Source organism: Limanda limanda, chromosome 9 (genome assembly GCF_963576545.1).
Source record: "Limanda limanda chromosome 9, fLimLim1.1, whole genome shotgun sequence".
Taxonomy (NCBI): Eukaryota; Metazoa; Chordata; class Actinopteri; order Pleuronectiformes; family Pleuronectidae; genus Limanda; species Limanda limanda.
In genome coordinates this window covers 26,666,184-26,687,510 of record NC_083644.1, presented here as the reverse complement: position 1 = coordinate 26,687,510, position 21,327 = coordinate 26,666,184, and the positions used below count along the sequence as shown (strand labels likewise).

The window sequence follows — 21,327 nt, the reverse complement described above, 5'->3', positions numbered from 1 at the left end:
TCATGACAATCTCTCTAATAGCCGTTCAAATATTCTGGCGTGGACCAAACCGCAGCCGGTCTAACACCTCTGATACACAATGGTGAAATCAGCATGAATCCTACCATTGATATTCACTGTTTCGGTCCCTGTTTGGAGGCAAGCAGCTAGAAAATTATGCATTCTGTTGATAGAAACATACGGAGGGGAGCTGTGGGAATATATGCTCTCACTTTTCACATTTCATTTACCTCGTAAAAGACATCAGACATATACTGCAGTCCCTTTAAATATTTTCATCATCTCTCAAAACTTAACTCAGAGTCACCTCTTACCTGTAAAAACAGCCCTATCTGTAAACCCATTCATCATGAGGTGGAATTACTCTATGACAAATCTCTGTGGCTGTGTGCGTCTGCAGATTGAATACACAAACGGGGCCACATGTTCCATCCCGGCTCTTTAGCCAAAGTCATTTGTGCCAGTGTCAAAAGTGATAAATGGCACCTATGAGAAAAAAGGCAGTGAATTTTTATAATGTATTAAACAGGAGGAAAGCATGGGGCCGGGAAAGTGGGCTGTCGTGCTGTGGTGCGGCGCTGGAGGCAGGGGACCTCTGTCACACACAGTTTGAGCCCCTGCTTCACATCTTTACTGGCACCTCCTCTTTATTTCCCTCAGATATCCAGCCACCAACCGCCCCTGGCGCTCACAGTTGTCCAGCAAGGAAGCAGAGCTGGCAGACACAGTATCCAGTGACTGCTCTGCCAATTGCATTGTGTGGCAGTGTTAGTGTGTTTGTGTCTGTGTGTGTTTGTGTGTGTGTGTGTTGTCTTCCTCTTCTGTGGTAGTGAGAGACATTTCAAATATCAGACCTTCACTTTTGAACAATACATTTATCTTGTATTTTGGCTCATGTTGATTCTTATTAATTGCTTTACATGGTAAAATTACGAATAGAATGTGACCAGTAGAGTCACTTTGAGTTTATATCAATGAAATACATTCTGGAGGCTACAAAAAAATAATTTATGTTGAATTCCTTTTTATTCCTCATCAAACAATATTCAGAATTTTTTTTGGAAACATTCATCCATCTCAAATCATGAAAATCAAACATGTCTCACATTTGGGAAAATTGGCTCAAACGCAATTTTGGTCATTGTCAATGTGAGCGAGCTGACCAGTAAGCATCACCAAGCAGATGTTGTGTACCTGTATAGCTGAAACTAAAAACAACATTACATTTCCAAGTATTCTCCAGCTTGTGTTGAAAAAGCTTCTGCTCATCTATATTTTTTCCCCTCCCTTTTTGTTTTTCGCTGCAAAACAGAACACGGTGCAAGTGTAGCAAGCTGACTGAAATTCCTCCACTTTTGTGTTTCTTCTTACATCCCGGTTGATTATACGAGTTTCGGTGACATCCCAAATCTCTGGAATCGCCACTGTGAAATTGTTTCCTACAAAGGGCAAGTGTGTGGTCTTATATTCTGGCCAAATCATCTAGTTTGGGCACTATGATGACTCCAACACTAGAATTGGTTGAGTTTGTCATTGTGTCTGTGGTCACCCATGTTTTAAAAATCTGTAAAGAGTTGAAAAATCTTCCACAGTGCACTTATTCTAATGTGTGTCCAGAAAGAAGTGGAAAACAGAGTTCAGTGCATTTCATTACAGACCATCGGTGGTAAAAAATTTAAAAAAAATCAGTAAACTCATTTTTTACTATGGATGTTAACACTTGTATACAGGTCAGGGTGTGTTAACCAAGTGAACAGGTGGCCAGGGTTTACTATACACTGCTCTCCTCTGCCTGTACACTCTTGTGAATATGCTAATACTTAGTATTTTTGGACAAGGACAAATCCCATCATAAGAATTAGGAAAAGACAAAACCCTTACAAACATTAATAGTGTTTACAATGAAACATGAACGCTGAGGGTATGTGTCGAAGTGGAGTGGGTGAAACCTCAGCAGCTGAAAAGCCACTGATTATGAAAGCCACTTATCACAGCCGTCGTTCTCTCATTGGCCAAGAGTTATGCATCAAAATCACACATGCACACATGCACATAATGTGTTTTGGTGATAAATACTACTGTTCTCATCCTACTCTCTTCATTGACAATCTCAAGAAATGCATGAGAACCAAATTGACCTCAAATAGTTGAAGAATACAATGTTTTATATGCGAAGGTCTCTCACAAAGACACACACACATGCGCGCACACACACACACACACACCAACATTATCACCGGAGTAGAGTCTGACTGGGCTGTCCATCTCGTCTTGTATGAATGTCACTTGTCGAACATGCTTCTTAAAATCGAACTGAAAGTGAGTGCTCAACAAGACTAGAATATTGCTATATATAAATGCAGAATTAAAGGGAGTCACCATAATAAAGAATTTATATGATTTAGTTTTTGACATCCATTGAAGGAAACGGGGGATTTTTTATTTTTCTTTATCTTAGATTTTGTATTGTTCTTTTTCCTAGAGCGAAAGAAGATCACGCTGACGGTTGGCAGCCAGCTGTCCTACAAGAAGATCTACAATGTCGTGGGATACCTGAAAGGAAGGAGGAACCCAGGTTCGTACAAATACTTTGAAGTTTTTACTTCAAGAAAGGCAAATACGGTATATCTCTCTCTCTCTCTCTCTCTCTCTCTACACACACACACACACACACACACATACACGTACCCAATTTATTACCAAACTCTGTCTGTTTTGAATATTTTAATAAACCTGTTCATTAGAGTACTCTTACCATTTTGCTTTAGCTCAAGACAAGCAGCAGAAATGATGGATAAGATGAAAGGGATAGTTTGACGTGTTGGGAAACACACCTGCCCACTCATTGACAGAGAGGCAGATGAAAAGATCAATACCACTCTCATATCCGTCGGCCTCAAATGAGGCAACAACAGACAGAAGGACTAGAAACAGCAGGAACTAGCAGAGAATCAAGAATTGTGCATCTCCCAGCCAAGAAATAGGCCAGCACATTGTTGTTATTACGATTTTTGGGCAAATCAAACATATCTGATACAAATTGTGAATTACTGTGTACAGATGTGCTGGTGGCCAGATAGGTTTATCTTCAGACAGAGTCTGGATTACCATTTTGTCCTTTTTCCAGTTTCTTTCAATCAGAACATATTCCCAAGATAACAAACTATTTAAAAAGTCCACTTAGTAGATAAATACAACATCATCTGCGTGCCAATATTAGTTAAGTTATCAGATGCTGTAGTGCATCCTTTCCTTGTGAATGTATTTTGTATATTAAGTGTGATATGAGCTTACATTATTTACCCAATAATTTGTGAAGAAGTGAACTAGAACTTCAAAACTTTCTTTCATTGACAAACCAGCCCAAAGATTGTCTGTTTAAGCAAATTATTATTATGATGGGTTAACAAATTATGACTATGTCAGGTGACCTAGTGACTGTGGCAATAGTGACAGGGGCCAAGGGGGAAGTCAGGTGATGCTGCACAGCGGTTAGGCTAAGGTGGATGTCTTTTTGACCTGAAATAACAACTCCAGAACCATTTGGACGATACACACATTTATAATAGATAGAATGGCATCTCTGTTATGCCACAGTGCTTCAAGACTGCCTGCTATTGCAACAGTCAGCGAATGCTCTTGACATGCTTCATGGCATACATCACACTGCAATAACTAGAGGTGGAGTTATAGAGTTGTGAGTAAAAGTTAGCTCAATATTCTCAGCATGGACAAACCCAAACCACTGTGAATTATTATATTTTATGTTTGAAAAAAAGCGGGTGCACTGTCCTGACATTAGCTTTGTTGATCTTAATAACAGAAACCATATTATGTACGAGAAATCAAATGTAGGCAGGGATTTTATGTTAAATGTTCTGTATTTATATTGAGCTTTTCTAGTCCTTATGACCACTCAAAGCACTTTACAGTACAGTTTTACATTCACCCATTCACACACAGTCATTCATACAGTGCATCTACAGTATGTGCAGCACTTATCTCTATGAGAAGGGGCAATTCGAGTTCCGTATCTTGCCCTTTGATCTTCTGCTAAGAGGACGACCGCTCTAACCCCTGGGCCACAGCCGCCCCTTAACAGATATTTGTGTTTTGTTAGGGATGCTAAAAGCCCTGGGAGTCTGAAATCTTGCAATTCTCATTGCACCATACAATGCATGTTAAGTACAATATGCACATATAGCATTAAACTAACAATCTTACACTACATACATATTGCTCATTCAAAGGTTTAGCAAACAAACAGTGTACAAGCTGAAAAAGTTAGAAGTGCTCCTGCTGAACAACAACAACACTATAATTCCTCTGTCATTGTTTTTAGTATGTCAATTTCCATAGCTAATGTCACTGCTACTTACTCTATACATCATGTTTGTGTAAGACCCCGTAACATTTCCCTCCGAGAATATCGCCTCCTAAATGTGTGGGGAACCCTGTGTTGCTTTGACACAGGTGACCACAGTTGTTCTTACAAACAAATTGCAAATTATATTTGTTCTGGGCCTTAACAGGTCCACAGTTAAACAACGTGTTTATTATTACAACCACCCCTAAACCCAACCAAATCAAGCTGCGACTGTTCTGCAGCTTGAACACATGCACATCTATTATTGTTATGTGAAAATATGAATGTCACTCTGTAAAGGTCATTAATACTGGAAAAAAGAAGTTTGACTCTTTAAATAAATAGATTAACATTTCAAAGATAGTTCTTATTTAGGTTTGGTCCCTTTATCATTATGATAAAGCCATTATTTGTTAATGAATATATTTTGTCTTTGTCTTGAATGAAATGAGACTTTGTGTCTCCTGTCAGTGAACGGATGTTTTCATCTCGTGCTGCTTCTTCAAACATTTTAGGATCATAGATTTCAATTGAATTTACTTTGGATTTCTTCTTTTTTGATGAATGGCCCTTTGTTCATTATTCTACAAAATATCAGCTTTATTCTGCCTTGACATTTCCAGTTCCAAATTAATTTACTGCTTCAATATTGGATTGTACAATTAACTTTCACTTTATTCGACTAAACTCTTAACCTTTATTGCGTCTTGGATTTTGCTGTATTAGTCATACTGGCCTGCGCAACAGGTCAATCAAGTCAGAGTAATTCAGTTAGACAACATACACCAACCCTCTGAAGGTGGAGGTCAAACAGGGAAGGAGACTGGAATGACTCAGCGCTCTCTGATCATCAGACCGCTGAGTCACTTTCCGCTTTGACGAGAAGAGCGGTTTGTGGCTCACCCATAATGACAAACTGCATGGTCTCAATCCTACTGCATTTATATTAAAATAAGGCACATCACAACCTACAAAACACATTAGCATGCTAATGGCTTCAGAGACTTCTAAGCTTACCTGATACTGAAGGGGCGTGGGCGCACTTTTATACATGCAGCGTCTGTGATTGTCAAGTGTTTGAATGTGTGTGATGGCTAAGAAGAATGTGGCTCTATATTTAGATTACTTTCTATGTACTGCAGCAACTGCATCTTAGTTTTTTATTTGACTAGTAACACGTTTGACAATGGGTTCACCAATCTCATTTAGTATTCGTGTAAATTGTTCATAGTATTATTGTCTCAATGGTGAATTGAAACTCTATGGGTCTTTGTTAGATGAACCAAACAGGCTTTTCATATATATGACCTTGGTGTAGGAAACAGGTTTTAGATTAAATAATTTAATTTTAAAAGTTGAGCAAATCATTTGATTTAAGTAATTTAAATGATTAATTCAAATAATTGTAGATTACAGCCCTGATGACAAAATGACAAAGCATGGACTCATTTTAGTGTGAACGCACCAATTCAAGTTGATAATTTCTCTGCAGGATCACTCAGGCGTAGGATGTCAGTCAGTGATGGAGGGGAAGTCTATATAATGACGTAATTGTACATGCTATGCAGCCACATGATATTTATGATTACAGCATTTACACAACAGAAAGAAAACCTTAGAACCATATTCAGTTATGGACAGTTCACATAGAAAATAATTTTTTTTAGGTTGATACATTGTTGACTGAGTTATCTTTGTCACAGTCTACATTTTCAGATACACAGAAAATACACTAAACATTGTACAAACGTAAACAACGTTAGACCTATTACTATGCCGCTTTCAAAATTGTTACTTACCAAATGCAATTATAATTATTATTTTTGTCATCAATTTATTTTGGATTTATTTTTTGCCGTGAAGTTACAGCCCCTGGTGAGTAGGGGATCTTGCAACCCCCCTCGTCATCCATAATCCATGATCATTTGAAACATAGACTGTGGGCTATGAAAGGATGAACAATAAGACAGATTCCCAAAAGTGGAGCCAAAGTATCTGGATTACCTCCTGGTGGCTATTTGCAGTATAGGTCATATGCCCCACCATCTCCTTGTGAACTGATGGGACACAAGCTATTTTTTGTCATTTTACTTAGTTCTTATCACACTGATGTATGCTCAAGAATTCATGTTTCTACTAATTTGGGGTTTTAATAAGATATTTGATGCAATAAAAATGGGTCCAATTTTATCATGATTGACAGCTGAGATTGATGTCTGAGGTGGAGACGAGTGGTCTATCTGTCTTTGATTATATATGTGTCTGCCACCTCTTGGTGTCTCTGTCTTTTAATAGTTTATTTCAGGTTAGAGCTCCTTCAGTCATTGTCCATTTATGGGATATTTGAGGGTGATAAAGATAAAATGTCTCATTATCAGTCGAGAAAAGACTGAACAATTTGAGTTGTAACATACAGGGTCATGTTTTAAATGGACTCATTTTTCAGCTCAGGTCATTTCCTAACATATTATGTCCTGTTAATATTTAAATGGCAAACTAACCCCTCAGTCAGCTGTTTCTGTGTCCTTTTCTTTTTTAAATTATCCCTCTGCAGAGAAGACCCTTCATTGTGCCCTTGCCTCGCCCCCACATGTGCCCCCCTCACCTGCCCTTCTCTCCACTCGTAGCAGCACATGGCTACCGTACCTGTCCAGCCCAGTCACTGGTGGAAAATTACCTTGCTGATTTACACTGTGATATTAGGCAGCCATAATGGGCCACTAAAACAGATAATATGGGCCACAAATCTCTGGAAGGAGCCACCCTTTCACTGGTTGTTGGCATTTGATCATGGCTGCTCCATACTCATTTGTCTCGATCCCAAACAGAATGAATATTCATGCATAGTCACAAAGGCTTTGAGTCATACAGCCCACAATAATGTAGAGGGGCAATTTGCATAGAAATGCTTCAGTATCATGCAATATATTTATGTTTTATGTTGGTTTCATTGCTGTACATCAATAAGCAGCATAACAATAAAACTTGAAAATGCTGATGTAAGCAGCCCTGTTGTTTGACCCAAAGCAGCCCAATGGAACTGGCACACAAACAGTTATCAATGCTGAACGTTAACTCACGGTGGAATATGTTCTGGAAGGAAAGTTTATAGCAGCTGTTGCGTAAACTTGGCTGAGAAATAAGAAACGTAGGAAGTGCATTGTTTGGTTACAAATAGAGGACATATTCAAGGTATATTGCAGTCTCTCGTACAACCTCTTACATATTTTTTCCAAACTCCTGACCATTAACTATTTACCAAATAATGACATCGGGTCACTCATCAAAAAATGCCACCTTCCTAGTACAGCAGGCTATAACCAATGAAGATCCGAATATTTGCTTAATAGCCACACCAGAGAGGATCCTTGCAAATTTGAAACAGCTCTCATTTTGTTGGGGGAAATTGCTTAAGCAATTCAATTTGAGAGCGATAGTTGTTAAACATTTTTTATTTTAAAAAATAGTTTGATATTTTCATTGTTATGTGAGTAGTAGCTTGACTACATTGACTTCAGTGGGTGGCTGTTAAATGTCAAGGTGTTTGTTCATAGAGGAGCATCTTACTCCCTCACTCCTCACTCTGGATAACAAAAGAGTGGAGAGAGAAAAAAAAGCCTCAAATTAACATTGATAGTAAAAGTACCAAAAATATATTTTTATGTATTTGCATGCAGTGCACCTGATAAACCTTTTTCTTTCTAAATCTAACATTGTATTTAAGTTCCCATGAGAAAACAGGTCGACTATGTTTGTCAAAGCTGGCTCACATACTAAACACTACTGGAGTCAACTGAAAATGCAAATCTTTTACAACTGTTCAATAAAGTATATTGAAACCTTCAAAAGATACTTAAAGAGAAAAAAATACTGTTGGAGAATATATTCTTTTGATAATTGCAGTATTGTACCAAAGCATAGTGGTACTCCAACATTGGAAAATACTGAAATGACAATGCAAAAGCAAAAAGAACAAGGAAGAGGGAAAGAGAGAACACTGTTATGTTAAATGTAAGACTATTTAATATAATTTTAAGTCCATAATAAAATTATTCTAAGATCTATTTCAAGTACAACATATGTGAAGTAATATCGAGTCCTGGAATTGTTACACTTCCCTCTAATCGAAGATAAGGGGAAGTAGCCTAGTATCGAATAACCCTCAAATTGTCATGGTCTTCGTCACAGCCAAGCCTAGTGTACTGAGATCACCTCTGAGCAGAGGGGTTGTAGACCATCAGTTATCCATCTTGGTTATTTCTCTGTAAATCATTGAAAAGGTAAAGTTTAATGGGAGAAGTGTTAAATAAACATAATTAAATGTATTTAAGTACTAGTACAGACAATTAGAACATTCTACAAATCAGATTATCAAATTTCTGACTTTTCAAGACCCATAGAAATCCTGTTAAAGCTTAAGAATCACCCTATTAGGGTGATTGACTCCTGTTTTGTTTCTATTTATGACAAAGAATTAAAATATCAGCTGCTCGAAAACGACCTGACAGAGTTTTTGGGTACACAAAAAAAGTGATTGCACCAAACATCTGTTTTTGTAGACAACAGCTGTTTGATTGCAAACAAAGCTCACTACCCTAAAACTCAGATGGCACTGGGTGAACTGTAATAAGTATATTATATGGCCCAGCCTCTAGACAGTGAGACCACATATACATATATGTCATTATAACCCTTTGCACCAGTGTAGCAGGGTACACGATATTCATTTCATCACTGTTTGTGTTCTACAAAATAATTAAATGGATACATTTTCACCAAACTTTGGTGAAAATGTGTCTTGGGAAGATTTCTCCATATGATTCACTTTTGCAGCTGATCAAGGGCCAAGATATAAAATGAATAAAAACGAATGTTCTAAGATATCTCTACATTGGTTGGGAAGCGATTCCTCGTAAAATGACGCTGTATGAAAAGAGACATGAATAAGTCACAAGGAAGTCAGGAAGTGAAACCATCTAAGTTGAGAACATTTTTGTCCAGGTAACTCTGCATCATACACAACTATAGACCTAAGGCTTAATTCGATTGAGAAGTTGTCATCATACAGTGTAACTGAGAACATTTTAACATCCTAATGAAATGTCATTTTCACAATATAAATAGCTCAGCACTGCATTGTATGCATCTACTCTCAGGTGTTTGTTTTTTTTTATTTCACGGATAAGTGTTTTTGTAATCAATGCTTCATTTTGTCTTTAGTTTGTTTAATCTATTCTAAATTCAAATAAAGTTAATTGCACTTTTACATTTGACTGATTTGAAGCAGTTCACGGTTATGGGTGCTCATGTGATTCACAATAACAGATTGTCAGATTCTCAGGCGAAGCTCGCAGGCTCCTCTGAGCAGCTCCTTTCTCACTCAGAGTCATCAGTGCTCCGTGTTGGAGCGATGAGATTTGCTCTGTTCTTCTCTTCCCCTGAAGGAAGCTGCTTTGTGCATCCACACTCAACGTAGGGCCTTTGTAGAACATGTAAGGCATTTCTCAAAGAGAGGCCTGGAGCATTCATGTTTGTGTGTTTCTGTATGTGTTAGGGTGGATGAGAGTTTCCTTGAAAACACTGTTTAAATATAATTTTTTCTGATAGTTAACTGAGTTGTTATTGAACTTTTTAATTTTCTCTTCATCATTCAGAAAGTCTTGTTGGTCTTTACACACTGACCTCTGTAATAATTTCAACAAATGTACGATGCCATACTTTCAAACTAGAAAAAAAACATGTGACTGTCTCTTAATCAATCCATGTGATCAAATGTTGCACTACATGAAATATCTATAGTATATAGAAAATCGTGTCTAATACACTCTTATTTATCAGACGCACAATCATCATGTCACATAAGATGTCCAAAAACAAATACAAATGAAGTGGACACTGACCCTCCTCTGTAGGCCTTAAAATTGAATATTTGCTGTCTCTCCTATTTTGAAGGAGTCATTAGTTTCATAGGCAAATTTCATATTAAGTGTTAACATTTTTGGGGATCACAAAATGTTATATGTTTTGACTTACCCAACATGACTTCTGCCACAAGTACGGTTAAAAGAGAAATGCCAGGAAACCCCCAGAACGCAGCTGGATTTCTTATTATGACAACTGTACTATTCTTCATGTAATTAATGTGGATAAAAGTAGCAGTATACTGTGGTACTATATATAGGTATGACTGTATTTTCTTTCTTTTTATCTCCAGATCGCTACGTGCTGGTTGGCAGTCGCCACGACAGTGACCAGAGAGGCGGGGCTTCAGCTATCATGAATCAGCTCATTGCAGCCCTGACAGAGCAGACCAAACAAGGATGGGTGCCGGACCGTACCACTGTGTTTTGCTCCTGGGGAGGCTCAGCCCTGGGAAACATTGGGTCCTATGAGTGGGGAAAGGTCAGCAAGCACAAGAGCATCTGCCTCATAAATGTCAGCTCAGAGGTCAAAGTTGGTGGCTTCTGGAGTGATTTAACCTGATGTTAGAGCACAAGAAATGAAATGGTCACTGGAAACACATGTTTACTATACCATAACACAGCATATGCTATTTCTTCTTTCTCAGACACGATGTATTTGGGCTTGTTAGAAGTTTATCAGCCATATATATAAAGGCTACAGTTGGTACCTTTATACCTATATAAATACAAAACCAAAACCAAAACCATTTGCCTTGCAGCTTCTGGCTTTTGAATACAAAACTAAATAGATTTGACTGAATCTTTGGTATAATTTTTCAAATGTGAATGGCATTAGCGACAATTTACAATTACAGGACAAAAAAAGTGCTCCTATTATATTTATGCTCCCAGACAGACTTTCACAGCAGGTCACCCACCACAGCTGCCATCAGACTGTTATTTTGATAGTTTTTCTCATTTATGATTGACTATTCATTTAAATTTTTTCTTATTCCCACATAACAGTACAGTTTGACTGACAACAGCTGCCTTTAGAATTAGAAATGTATTCACACTAATTCTTGCACAATTCTTCCCTAGATATGTGTGATAAAAGTGTCAAAGTATTTTAAATGTTATTTTTAATCTGATGTATTTAATGACATTAAATTTGACTGGCAGCACAGGCAGAACTGCCAAGGACAATAATGTCATACCTAAAACTTAAAAGGAGACTTTTTGTGGATTTGAGACAATGAAGAGAAGATAAATATGACAATTATAAAATTAAGAATGAGTTTGAGTAAAATGATGAAAGCCCCTGTGTGTGTGTGTGTGTGCGTGCGTGTGTTTCCCCCCGCACAGGATAACAGTGTTGTCCTGCAGAGCAGTGCAGTGGCCTACGTAAGTCTGAACTCTCCGGTCAGAGGGACAGAGACTCTGCGAGCTGCAGCTTCACCGACTCTGCTGCAACTCACCTCCGACATACAGAGGGTAATTATTACTGCAGCTCCTAGTGCTACCACTGCTGCTGCACCTAAAATCACTGCAAATCACTCCAAGTGCACACTTTAAAAAGACTATCTGTGTCTGTATCACAATTAAAAATACCCCCACTGACACTTTTATGGCTTCTAACACGACTGGCCAAGATTATTCCTGTTTTGTTCAGGCACCTAAGTTAAATAAATTGGAGACTGTGGCTAAGGGGATAGAGCGGGTCGATCATTAACTAGGTTGGTGGTTCGATACTCTGTTCGAGGTACCTAGCAGTTATTGGGCAAGACATTGAAACCTAAATTGCCAGCAGTGTATGAGTGATGAGATGAAGAGATTGTCCTGCACATGTATGAATGTGTGTGTGGACAGGACAAAACTGTACTGTAAAGCAATTTGAGTGATTATCAAGATTAACTTTATAAATACAGACCATTTACCATGAAAAAAATGCAATCATTGATTGATCTTAATTTCCCTAGGTAGTTAAGAATTACTATTAAACTGATTACATGCTTCAGCCATCCAGCAGAGGAAATGTTGCATTTCATTTGAGTCACAAACACCCTTGTTGATTACACATTCAGTTGAATTTCATATTCGCAAGAGAACGGGAGCCCCCATAGTCACATGTGATTGTTTCGAAAGTGGCATGTGAATTAACTGATCACATTTTGATTTGAAGTGGGTGGAGCAAACATTCTTTATCCCGAACGCTCAAGGCCAGAGCCAGCTCACTATATTTACCTATTCTTTGTCCAGCTTCCTTCAGACGCTCATGGGGCCATGTTTTCACCATAGAGAGGAACAACAATCAAACCCCTTTGATTGTTTTAATCGGTCCCTTGAGTTTGATCCACCATCCCTCAATGATTTATATTCCTTTAAGGGTCCACAGACCCTTACGGACTGAAGGACGATAAATAATCAAGCAGCAGCCAGTGAATCAGACTTCATGACTGCTTCAGAGGAAGGGAGTCGACTCCGTTTCACTGGCTTGCTGCTTTATGATGCTGGTCAATCTGAATTCATATCTTGCGTGATACACTGCTTTGCCTTGCTCAAGCTTTGAACTTGGTGCTGATGACTGGGTGGATTTTTGGGCCTTCAGTTGTATTTTTCCACAGTTTAGGATTCATGTAGAAAAAAATGTGAGTGATCACAGGGAAGTAAAGGAACAGTCATCATTACTGGCATTAGAACAACTCATTGCAGATTCACAGAGAATACATGGAAATATTAAGAAATCTGAGTGTCTATAGATTGAGCAATTCTGACCAATATAACAGTTTAATAATACTTATTGCAATGGCTTGGTATCGCTTGGACTTTCTCGGTTAGCAATAATAAATCAATACTTTTAAAGGGGATCTGCTGCCTAAATGCTGCCGGAACCAATACAATACCTTTTTCTTCAAAAAGAGCACAGAAGGATGCTTGGTAATGAGCTTTTATCTTGCTAAGCGAAATTTTATATACTATCAGTTTAAAGTTTACTCAACCACACCCACACTGACAGCTGAGGTTTTCTATTATAGAAATAATCTCACTGTAGGTTACATTTTTCAACTAGTTATCCAGCTAATTGTCTGGTTGAGATCTTCTGAGCTCCTTTTCTTACTCACTGTGATCTCTCTATATAGCTGTTTTACTCACAAACTCTTTTTAATGATCACACTGTGCAGCAGTTACAGTTTCATAACATTGACTCTTTGACTCTTTAAAGTATGTCACCTATTCTGTGAGAGGGGGAGGACAACACTCTCAGTGTGACGGCAGCTAAGTCCACTCGCTTCACTTCCCACACTTTATATTCTCACAAAGTGTTGAGGCCATTCTACTGACGATGTGTAGCTCTATGACTCATCCTCTATATCTTCTTCACAACTTCTACCATCTCTTTAAACTTTAAAACTTTCCTTTTTGAAAAGAAAACACCTCACTGTCACTGTTATTTCCTTCCTCCTCTTCCTCACTACCTCCTGCTCCGTTTTCATGTTCTTTCACATCTCCCTTAAGCGCTACATCCCTTTCTCGCCACCTTGCTGTCTCTCCTATCACCTCCTAATCTCTCCTTTCATTAGCAGCAAGTACTGCATCCCCCCCACCCTCCCATTTTCCTCATTAAAATCTCCCTCTCTCTTCGTCTCTGCCTTCTCTCTGCGTCTCTCCGGGTTATGCAAGACAGAATTTTTTTATTTGTGTCTTTAGGTTAGTCTTCAATCCTCAGGGGTGACTCGTGATCCTGCCAGGCGCCTCGGCAGGTACAAGAGGTCACGAATGGACGGATAGAACTGTGCGAGGTCCCTTTATTCCTCTGCTCTACCATAAACTAACTAATTAGGAGGAAAAGCTACCTGTGACATTCAGCTGTAATGAAGCTACAGACAGCCTCTGCCAGATCTGTATAAAGAGAGGAAGGGAAAAGGAGACTGAGAGAAAGTAACTTCAACTTTTGATGTTCCGCAATGAAACAGAAAAAAAACTCTGACAATGTGTGAGCATATTTGGGGCTCCTGCTTCTGCTCTGCTTTCTCTATCGTATTCATTCATTCTGTCAGGCTTCTTTGTGCAGCAGCTCCAGCATTGTGTTATTTTCTGCTGCCACAACTTTGCTCATCAATCCGCACTGAAAGAAGTAAGAGACATTTATCAGTGTGGTATACGGTTATTACAACTATAATATTATCTTCACCTGATCTGTAATGACTCCCATAGGTACTGAGTTTTGTTTGCGCACAATAGTGTCAGAGCTTCTGCCTGATAATCCTGAATCCCTATTTTGAAAGCCTAATGTAACTGCTTTCTGTGACCACAGGGGGCAGTAGAAACCAGCTATAAACACAAGTGTATTCACCTTGATGATTTGATTTTAAATTCCCAATCAAACTGCTGCTTATTTAGACAATCAGCTGATACAGGACAACATTACCATTGATTTGGAGATTGGCCTCCATCCACCTGATGAATGCAAGTCCAGCATTCACTCTGTTTTCCTTCTGTCCTTGGTCTCGACCAACTCCGGGGGGGATTAATGGAATATTCCCTGTTGTTTGGTGAAAAGGAGGCAGCGTACTGTGGGTTCTTCACTGAAAACAACCCATCTTAAAGCATTAGCAGTTAGGAGTATTTTTGTGCAGAGGTCATTTGTGATCCATTACCATTCAAATAAGTTATAGCCGATTGCTCCAAAGTTTCCATGTAGCCACTTATGCATCGAGTTTTCAAGCTTCAACCTTCAACGTTCCAACCAGCAGAGTGTTTTGATATGGAAACAAATCAAAAGGGCCAAGATGCATCATTTAAGCTCTACAAAGTGAGACAGAACAAACCTGAAAACATCCCTTTGTGTTGTGTTTACTCTTTATTTACCCTCTCGTCTTGTCTCGTTGTGTCTAATTGTCCATTCAGTGGCAGCTGTCCCTGGCACACTCTATCACTCCATTCATCATCACAACAGACTCTGAGCTGCCTGAGGTACGCTCCCCACCTCCCAATATTTAGAAACAGGTCTAAACATGTCATTAATTATGTTTGTGCAACGGCCGTAATGCTTCCTACTTATCTTCCTTTGCAGGGACCTGTCTTCCAAATCAAGATGCTACTGCACTGATAGTTTTGGAATGGGTGCTTGGGAACCAATTATAACACAACTAGATGCTGTTTTTGTAGGAGATTTACACCAGGAAGGGGTGGGGGGCAACAGGGGGGTAGATGAACAGAAAGAAGGCAACAGGAAGAGAAACAAGGGGAGCTCTGGTGGCCAGAAGAATACAGAACAAATGAAAAAGATCTCGTGCTTTAATTGGGTACTGTTCCATAGATGCATGTGTGTCTTGTCTCCGGTCGCAGTGTGGGAGGCTTGTAGCAGGATCTTCCGTTTGAAAACAAATGGTCACTAGTGGACAGTGCATTGTTAGACTGGAAAAAAGACCTGGGCGGCAAATCCTTCATTTCCCCTCTCCTTGAGAAGTGGTCACAGAGTTTAGTCAGTTATCGGGATGTGATTTAATCCCTTCTCAGCACTGGAGACCAAAGTTGTTTATAGTACATGCTACCATAGCCTTAAGTCAGTGTGATATGATTCCATACTGCCACCTCTTCTGCATTGTTCATGTGAAGCACCTGCTATACATATCTGTGTGTGTGTGTGTGTGTGTGTGTGTGTGTGTGTGTGTGTGTGTGTGTGTGTGTGTGTGTGTGTGTGTGTGTGTGTGTGTGTGTGTGTGTGTGTGTGTGTGTGTGTGTGTGTGTGTTGGAAAAAGTAAAACCTATCATGTTGTTTCATTCAAAATGTAGAGACTCTATTCTCTTATCTGCCTTGTACCTCTGCCAAGGAAGCTATGTTCTTGGATGGATCATGAGCCAAGAAAGAACCCAGGTTCCAGGATTTTTTATGTCATCACTTCATCAATGTAGGGAGTATTTTCACTGAGAATAATACACAGATTTGATCTTGATGGAAAACATATCTGGCATAATTAGGGGACTGATCTATGAGTGTGTACAATTTGGTGCACATCCAAATAAAAATGCTGACCTTTCAGATTTAAGATTAATAAGAGGACTGTTGACAATGGCAAAGGTGTGAGTGCTGTTTGAATCTCTAAAACATTTTGTTTGACATGGTGTAAGAATATTTCCTGAAGTTGGGCACCGTCCCTTCTTCAGACATGTCGAACTTCTTCAAATGATACCTGTGAGGTTATTTAAAAGTGTGTGGGGGCCTCAACTTGTGTGTGGACTTTTATTGTCTTCTGGTACTCTTCGCTTCTGTCAGGCACCGTCCTGATCGAGGTTATCAAATTTCCTAACATTACAAGGTGATGAACAACCAGAATGTACCGGACTGTTGAGCTGCCACAGAGGCTGTGGCAGAATCTCTGCAAAACCTCTGGACAGGAAGCATTTATTAGCTTCATTTAGATAAAGCGTGCAATATTGTTAAGGTAGATGCCTTGTTGACTTATTAGTTGTGTGTATATAGAGAGAGAGATTTAGGGACACTTTCAGTCTTGAAATGAGCACTGGTGGAAGCAACCCTTCTTTCCCCATGAAGGGACTTCATGTAAAATAAATGTAAAATAATCTGCCGACGTTTGTTTTATAGTTCATCATTTGAGATTATGTTTTTCTGTGTGCTTAATCTGTTTTGGACTGGTTGCTTTTCTCAAGGGTTCATGGGGCTTAGCTGGATAAAAGTGAACTAATTTATTCCCATGCACCATCAAGGAATGAATGAAAAACTCATTATAGCTGTGTGGTTAGTTTTTTAGGTTTAAGTTGTTGATCCTTTTTTTCTAAACTTCAATATTAACATAAACATTTGATATTAACAAACCACATTTTCATAGATTTTAGTGATCAACTCTGAACCGTCCAATAATTCTCGTTTAGCGGTTCCTTCCCTATGAGTCTCTGGGTCATCATCAAACCTCCATGAATAATGTCACTGTCAGTTTATGAGCCCATGTATATACAAGCTCATCGCATACATCATATCATAACCCATCCACTGGCATGCTGATAAATGTGATTAGAGATTTCCCAGCCACTGTTACGATGGGGTGAACACACACACACTGTAGGTAGATACCGCTGATGATATATTGATGAGCTGTGAAACACGCTCCTGCTAACCACACTGGTGGCCTTAATTATCTCCCCATGAATCAAAAGTTGAATTTGTTACCCATTACACACAAGTGTCTGATGGATCCACACCACGGTCTATACCCAGAGTGATCAATTGAATCCGTGCTACAGTTTGAGGAACATATTAATGTCACAGCGTTTCCTCAATCATCTACAGCTTTGTGCTGCAGTGGACAAGTGTTTCCTCGTGTGTCTTTCCAACCCTCATCTTCTGCCTGTTACTTTCTCCCTTTCGTTCTCCACCACACCCATGTGGTTATACAATATTCACATATAGTCCTGTATTTTAGAGCAAAGACCATAAATAGGGCATAGGGCGAATTCGGGTTACGGGTAATCTGGGACACCAAAGCTCCAGTTTGTTTATAGGCAATCAATCAATCAATCAATCAAGTTTTATTTGTATAGCCCACATTCACAAATCACAATTCGTCTCATAGGGCTTTAACATGGTGTGACATCCTCTGTCCTTAACCCTCAACAAGAGTAAGGAAAAACTACTAAAAACCTTTTTAACAGGTAAAAATATGTAGAAACCTCAGAGAGAGCCACATGTGAGGGATCCCTCTCCCAGGACGGACAGAAGTGCAACAGATGTCAAGTGTTAGGAAAACATCATCAGGATTAAAGTTTTTAGCAGCATCGATGAGGGTAAACATTTTTTCAATACTATAAGTGAAGCAGTCCTGCTGCAATCATAGTCTCTGGTCAGCAGCAACGGCAAGGGTTATATATATATAAATTTAAATGCTATTATGAATTTGTGCTAATTTCAAAATACAAAACATCTTAAGCATTACAGAAAATGTATAATATCTTAATCTAATGTGCAAAACAGATTAGGTTACAGAAGTCAAAATGGCAAACCCGGATAATTTGAATTCACCCCACTTGCAATTCTCTTAAGTAAGTAAAGAATGATTAGAGCCACTGTGTGGTCCAAGTTTGTATTTTTCAATATCTGGTTAAGACTGAGAAATAGTGACTTTAGCCCTTGCTTGGGGTAATAAATGATTACATGTTCAACCAGCTTTTGAAATCCGTAACCCACTTTGCTATAAGCAACACATTCTGCATGTGACACAGGGTAGTATTGAGCAAGCGAGAACCATTCAAAACATGTTAATGCAAACCCAGGTCGTGCCTGACATAAGGCTTCAGAATGATTGAGTAGTTTATTTCGTACACTTGCCGAGCATTGCACGGACTGCCCGCATGTTATGTTCACACAAAAGCCGTAACTGTTGTGGGACCTCAGTGGGACATTTTTTTTTTGTTAATAACCAGCAACCCTCCGGAGTGAAGGGAATAAGAAGTGCCAGTTGTGGTCTGTATGTAAGCTGTTCTCTGACTGACGAACGAGAGCTTCATGCAGCTCCTACTGCAATGCTCATCTACGTCGACACCCCCATTTGTTGTGCTTCTCAAACATACTGTTTACATCCACCGTTAAATATTTAAATGGATTTGATACATTTATAATTGTCATTTTCCACATATATAAATAACCATTGATTTATTTGCAATTCATGAACATAGATATGTAAGTGCCACATATATTACTATGGGGATAAGTCCCCATTGTCCCCAGTCTAAAAGACACATATGCTTACCCATTGACGAAACCTTTTTGCATGCACATAGCAGTGCCAAACCTCTTCAACCTGAAACTGTTAATCATAACTAAAGTCTCATATAAAAGCTGCTCCCCCAAAACAATAACCATGAATAATTTAGATCATCCACGCAGCATATCTCAAATGCCATAGATCGCTGCATGTTGCCAAATATGGTGTATTTCAAACTCAATTTGTATTCACTGTGACAAATCATCCTATCGTGCAAGCTCTTAGCGTATGCGCTCACTGGAAACATAACGGCTGATATTTTAATTGAATTATGACACCATGACAGGCTTTCAAACACGACGATGGGATGACAATAGGCCAGATTCTGAATTACACTGTAAATGGTAAATATGAACATCATCCACATTAGGGAATATGCAAGGAAGTCTAATTTATATGTCTAATTTATGTTTCCCCACATAAAACCTGTGGGAAAAGAAGCTGATGATAAATCAGCAGAATGAGTCTCCGACTTTATGGCCGTGCAGCCATCCAAGATGGTTCGACAGAACACTTGGCATAATGTTTGAAGTAGTACGCTGTCGGCAATATGTTTGAATTACCACAGTTCTCGTATTGTCAGGAACGGCATTGTGCGACTGCAGCAGGCTCTGCATAATCACAGGGAGACGCCGTTCAGCCTCAGCTGGTATTGATGTGGCCGTCATTGTGGTCCCTCCATCACGGTTTCACATTACAGCGACAGCAACATAAGCAAGGGGACACATATGAAAATGCGTGTAAGGAGAAGAATGAGCACAGTTACTATTTGTGGCTGGTGCTGCCATATCACACCTTCATCCAGCGGCAGTTTGTAGCTGCTCTGGTCTGCAGATGTCACACTCTTTGAAATTAAAGCAGGTTCAGTCGAGTAGCTGGAGTTCCTTGAGATTCATGCCTACTTAATAGATGGCCCCTAAATCTATTAAAGACAGATTACAGTCTAATTTTTGTATAACCTTTGGCCTCAGAATATGCATTATTGCTCTTAGCGAAGATTAATCAATGTCTATTTCGTAAGTGCACAATTTCTCTGCAAGGTTGGCTTTTAACCCACTCAGCAATCATTTGATCAGTTGCTAGGAGAGAAAAGCACAGAGGAGTTATTTACTGTGAGTGGGGGGGAGCATGTTCGCAAACAGATCAGGCATCTCAGGGGGATATACCATCTAATTAGATTTTCATGGCACATACTTGAATGTAAACACACAGGATTGTGTGTTGACTCTTTGGCTCCTTTATACATATTGTACATTTCCATCTGTTTAACCACACGCATCATGAATTATTATTTTTATTTTTTTTACATATTACTCATTTTGTATTTGCACTCATGCTAAATAGTGACCCTGCTTAAAAACCAGTCACGGCAGCATTTTACTAAACTTCTAACCTTCACATATTGTTCTGGGTTTTTAGGGGACAACGGCTGAATTCATCCTTTGCCAACCTGTCCTCAAGTTTCGAAAAGCATATAGCATCTGAATTCAGGTGTTAATTAAACTGATGTTTCTTCGTGGCCTTCTGCCCACCTATATTTATAACCTTTGAGGAGCAAAAGGCTAAAAAGCCAAATAATACAATACAATACATTTCATCATCACTTCACCAAACTAGACTATTCCTTCACGATTCAACAGATGAATCCTCTGACACAATGTCAAAATTCCCCAAACAAATTCCAGCTTAAATTAATTAAATTGTTTGTTTTTTGGTGAAGTACATTTATCACAAAATTCTGGGACAATGTGAGATTCAACCATTGTCGCTCCGTTATGAAATTTATACTTTAAAAGGATTAACACTTTGATCAAATGTGGGGGGCCACCAGCAACAGCTTCTGAGTGTTTTTTTCAAATCTATGTTGAAACTAAACTCCAAATCCACCATTTGTCCACCATTTAGAGACATCCCCTATCCTCTATCAGCAGTTCCCAAACGTTTTAGGCCACGCATCCCCTTCTACATCCCGACCGGTTTCACATGCATAGGCTCAGAAACAGATATGGATAAAAAAGATGATCCATTTGAGGATTTTCAAGTGCAGTGCAGGTGGCTCAGCCTGCAGCAGGAGAGAGAGAGAGAGTTAGGGGGAGTGAGCACCATTACATGTTACCTCTCACGCACCCCCTAGAGGCAGCTCGCGCACCCACACTTTGGGAATCCGTGCTCTACATCTACTGTCTCTGTCACACACACACCATTTGAACCGCTGGCTGAGACAGCTACCTGTGCCCGCAGCCGGGAACCAGTGTGGTCTTGACCGTCAAGAAACTCG

At 39.2% G+C, this 21,327-nt stretch overlaps 1 protein-coding gene across 1 annotated transcript in view; it reads left to right on the top strand.

Moving 5' to 3' along the window:
* The window catches only part of LOC133010375 (inactive N-acetylated-alpha-linked acidic dipeptidase-like protein 2), a 310,384-nt gene that overhangs the window by 157,920 nt on the left and 131,137 nt on the right, over positions 1 to 21,327 (top strand). Inside the window, exons 8-10 of the mRNA XM_061077932.1 lie at positions 2,483 to 2,575; positions 10,581 to 10,768; positions 11,635 to 11,763. Of these exons, the coding sequence (XP_060933915.1) occupies positions 2,483 to 2,575; positions 10,581 to 10,768; positions 11,635 to 11,763 (410 nt within the window). The remainder of the gene's footprint in view (positions 1 to 2,482; positions 2,576 to 10,580; positions 10,769 to 11,634; positions 11,764 to 21,327) is intronic.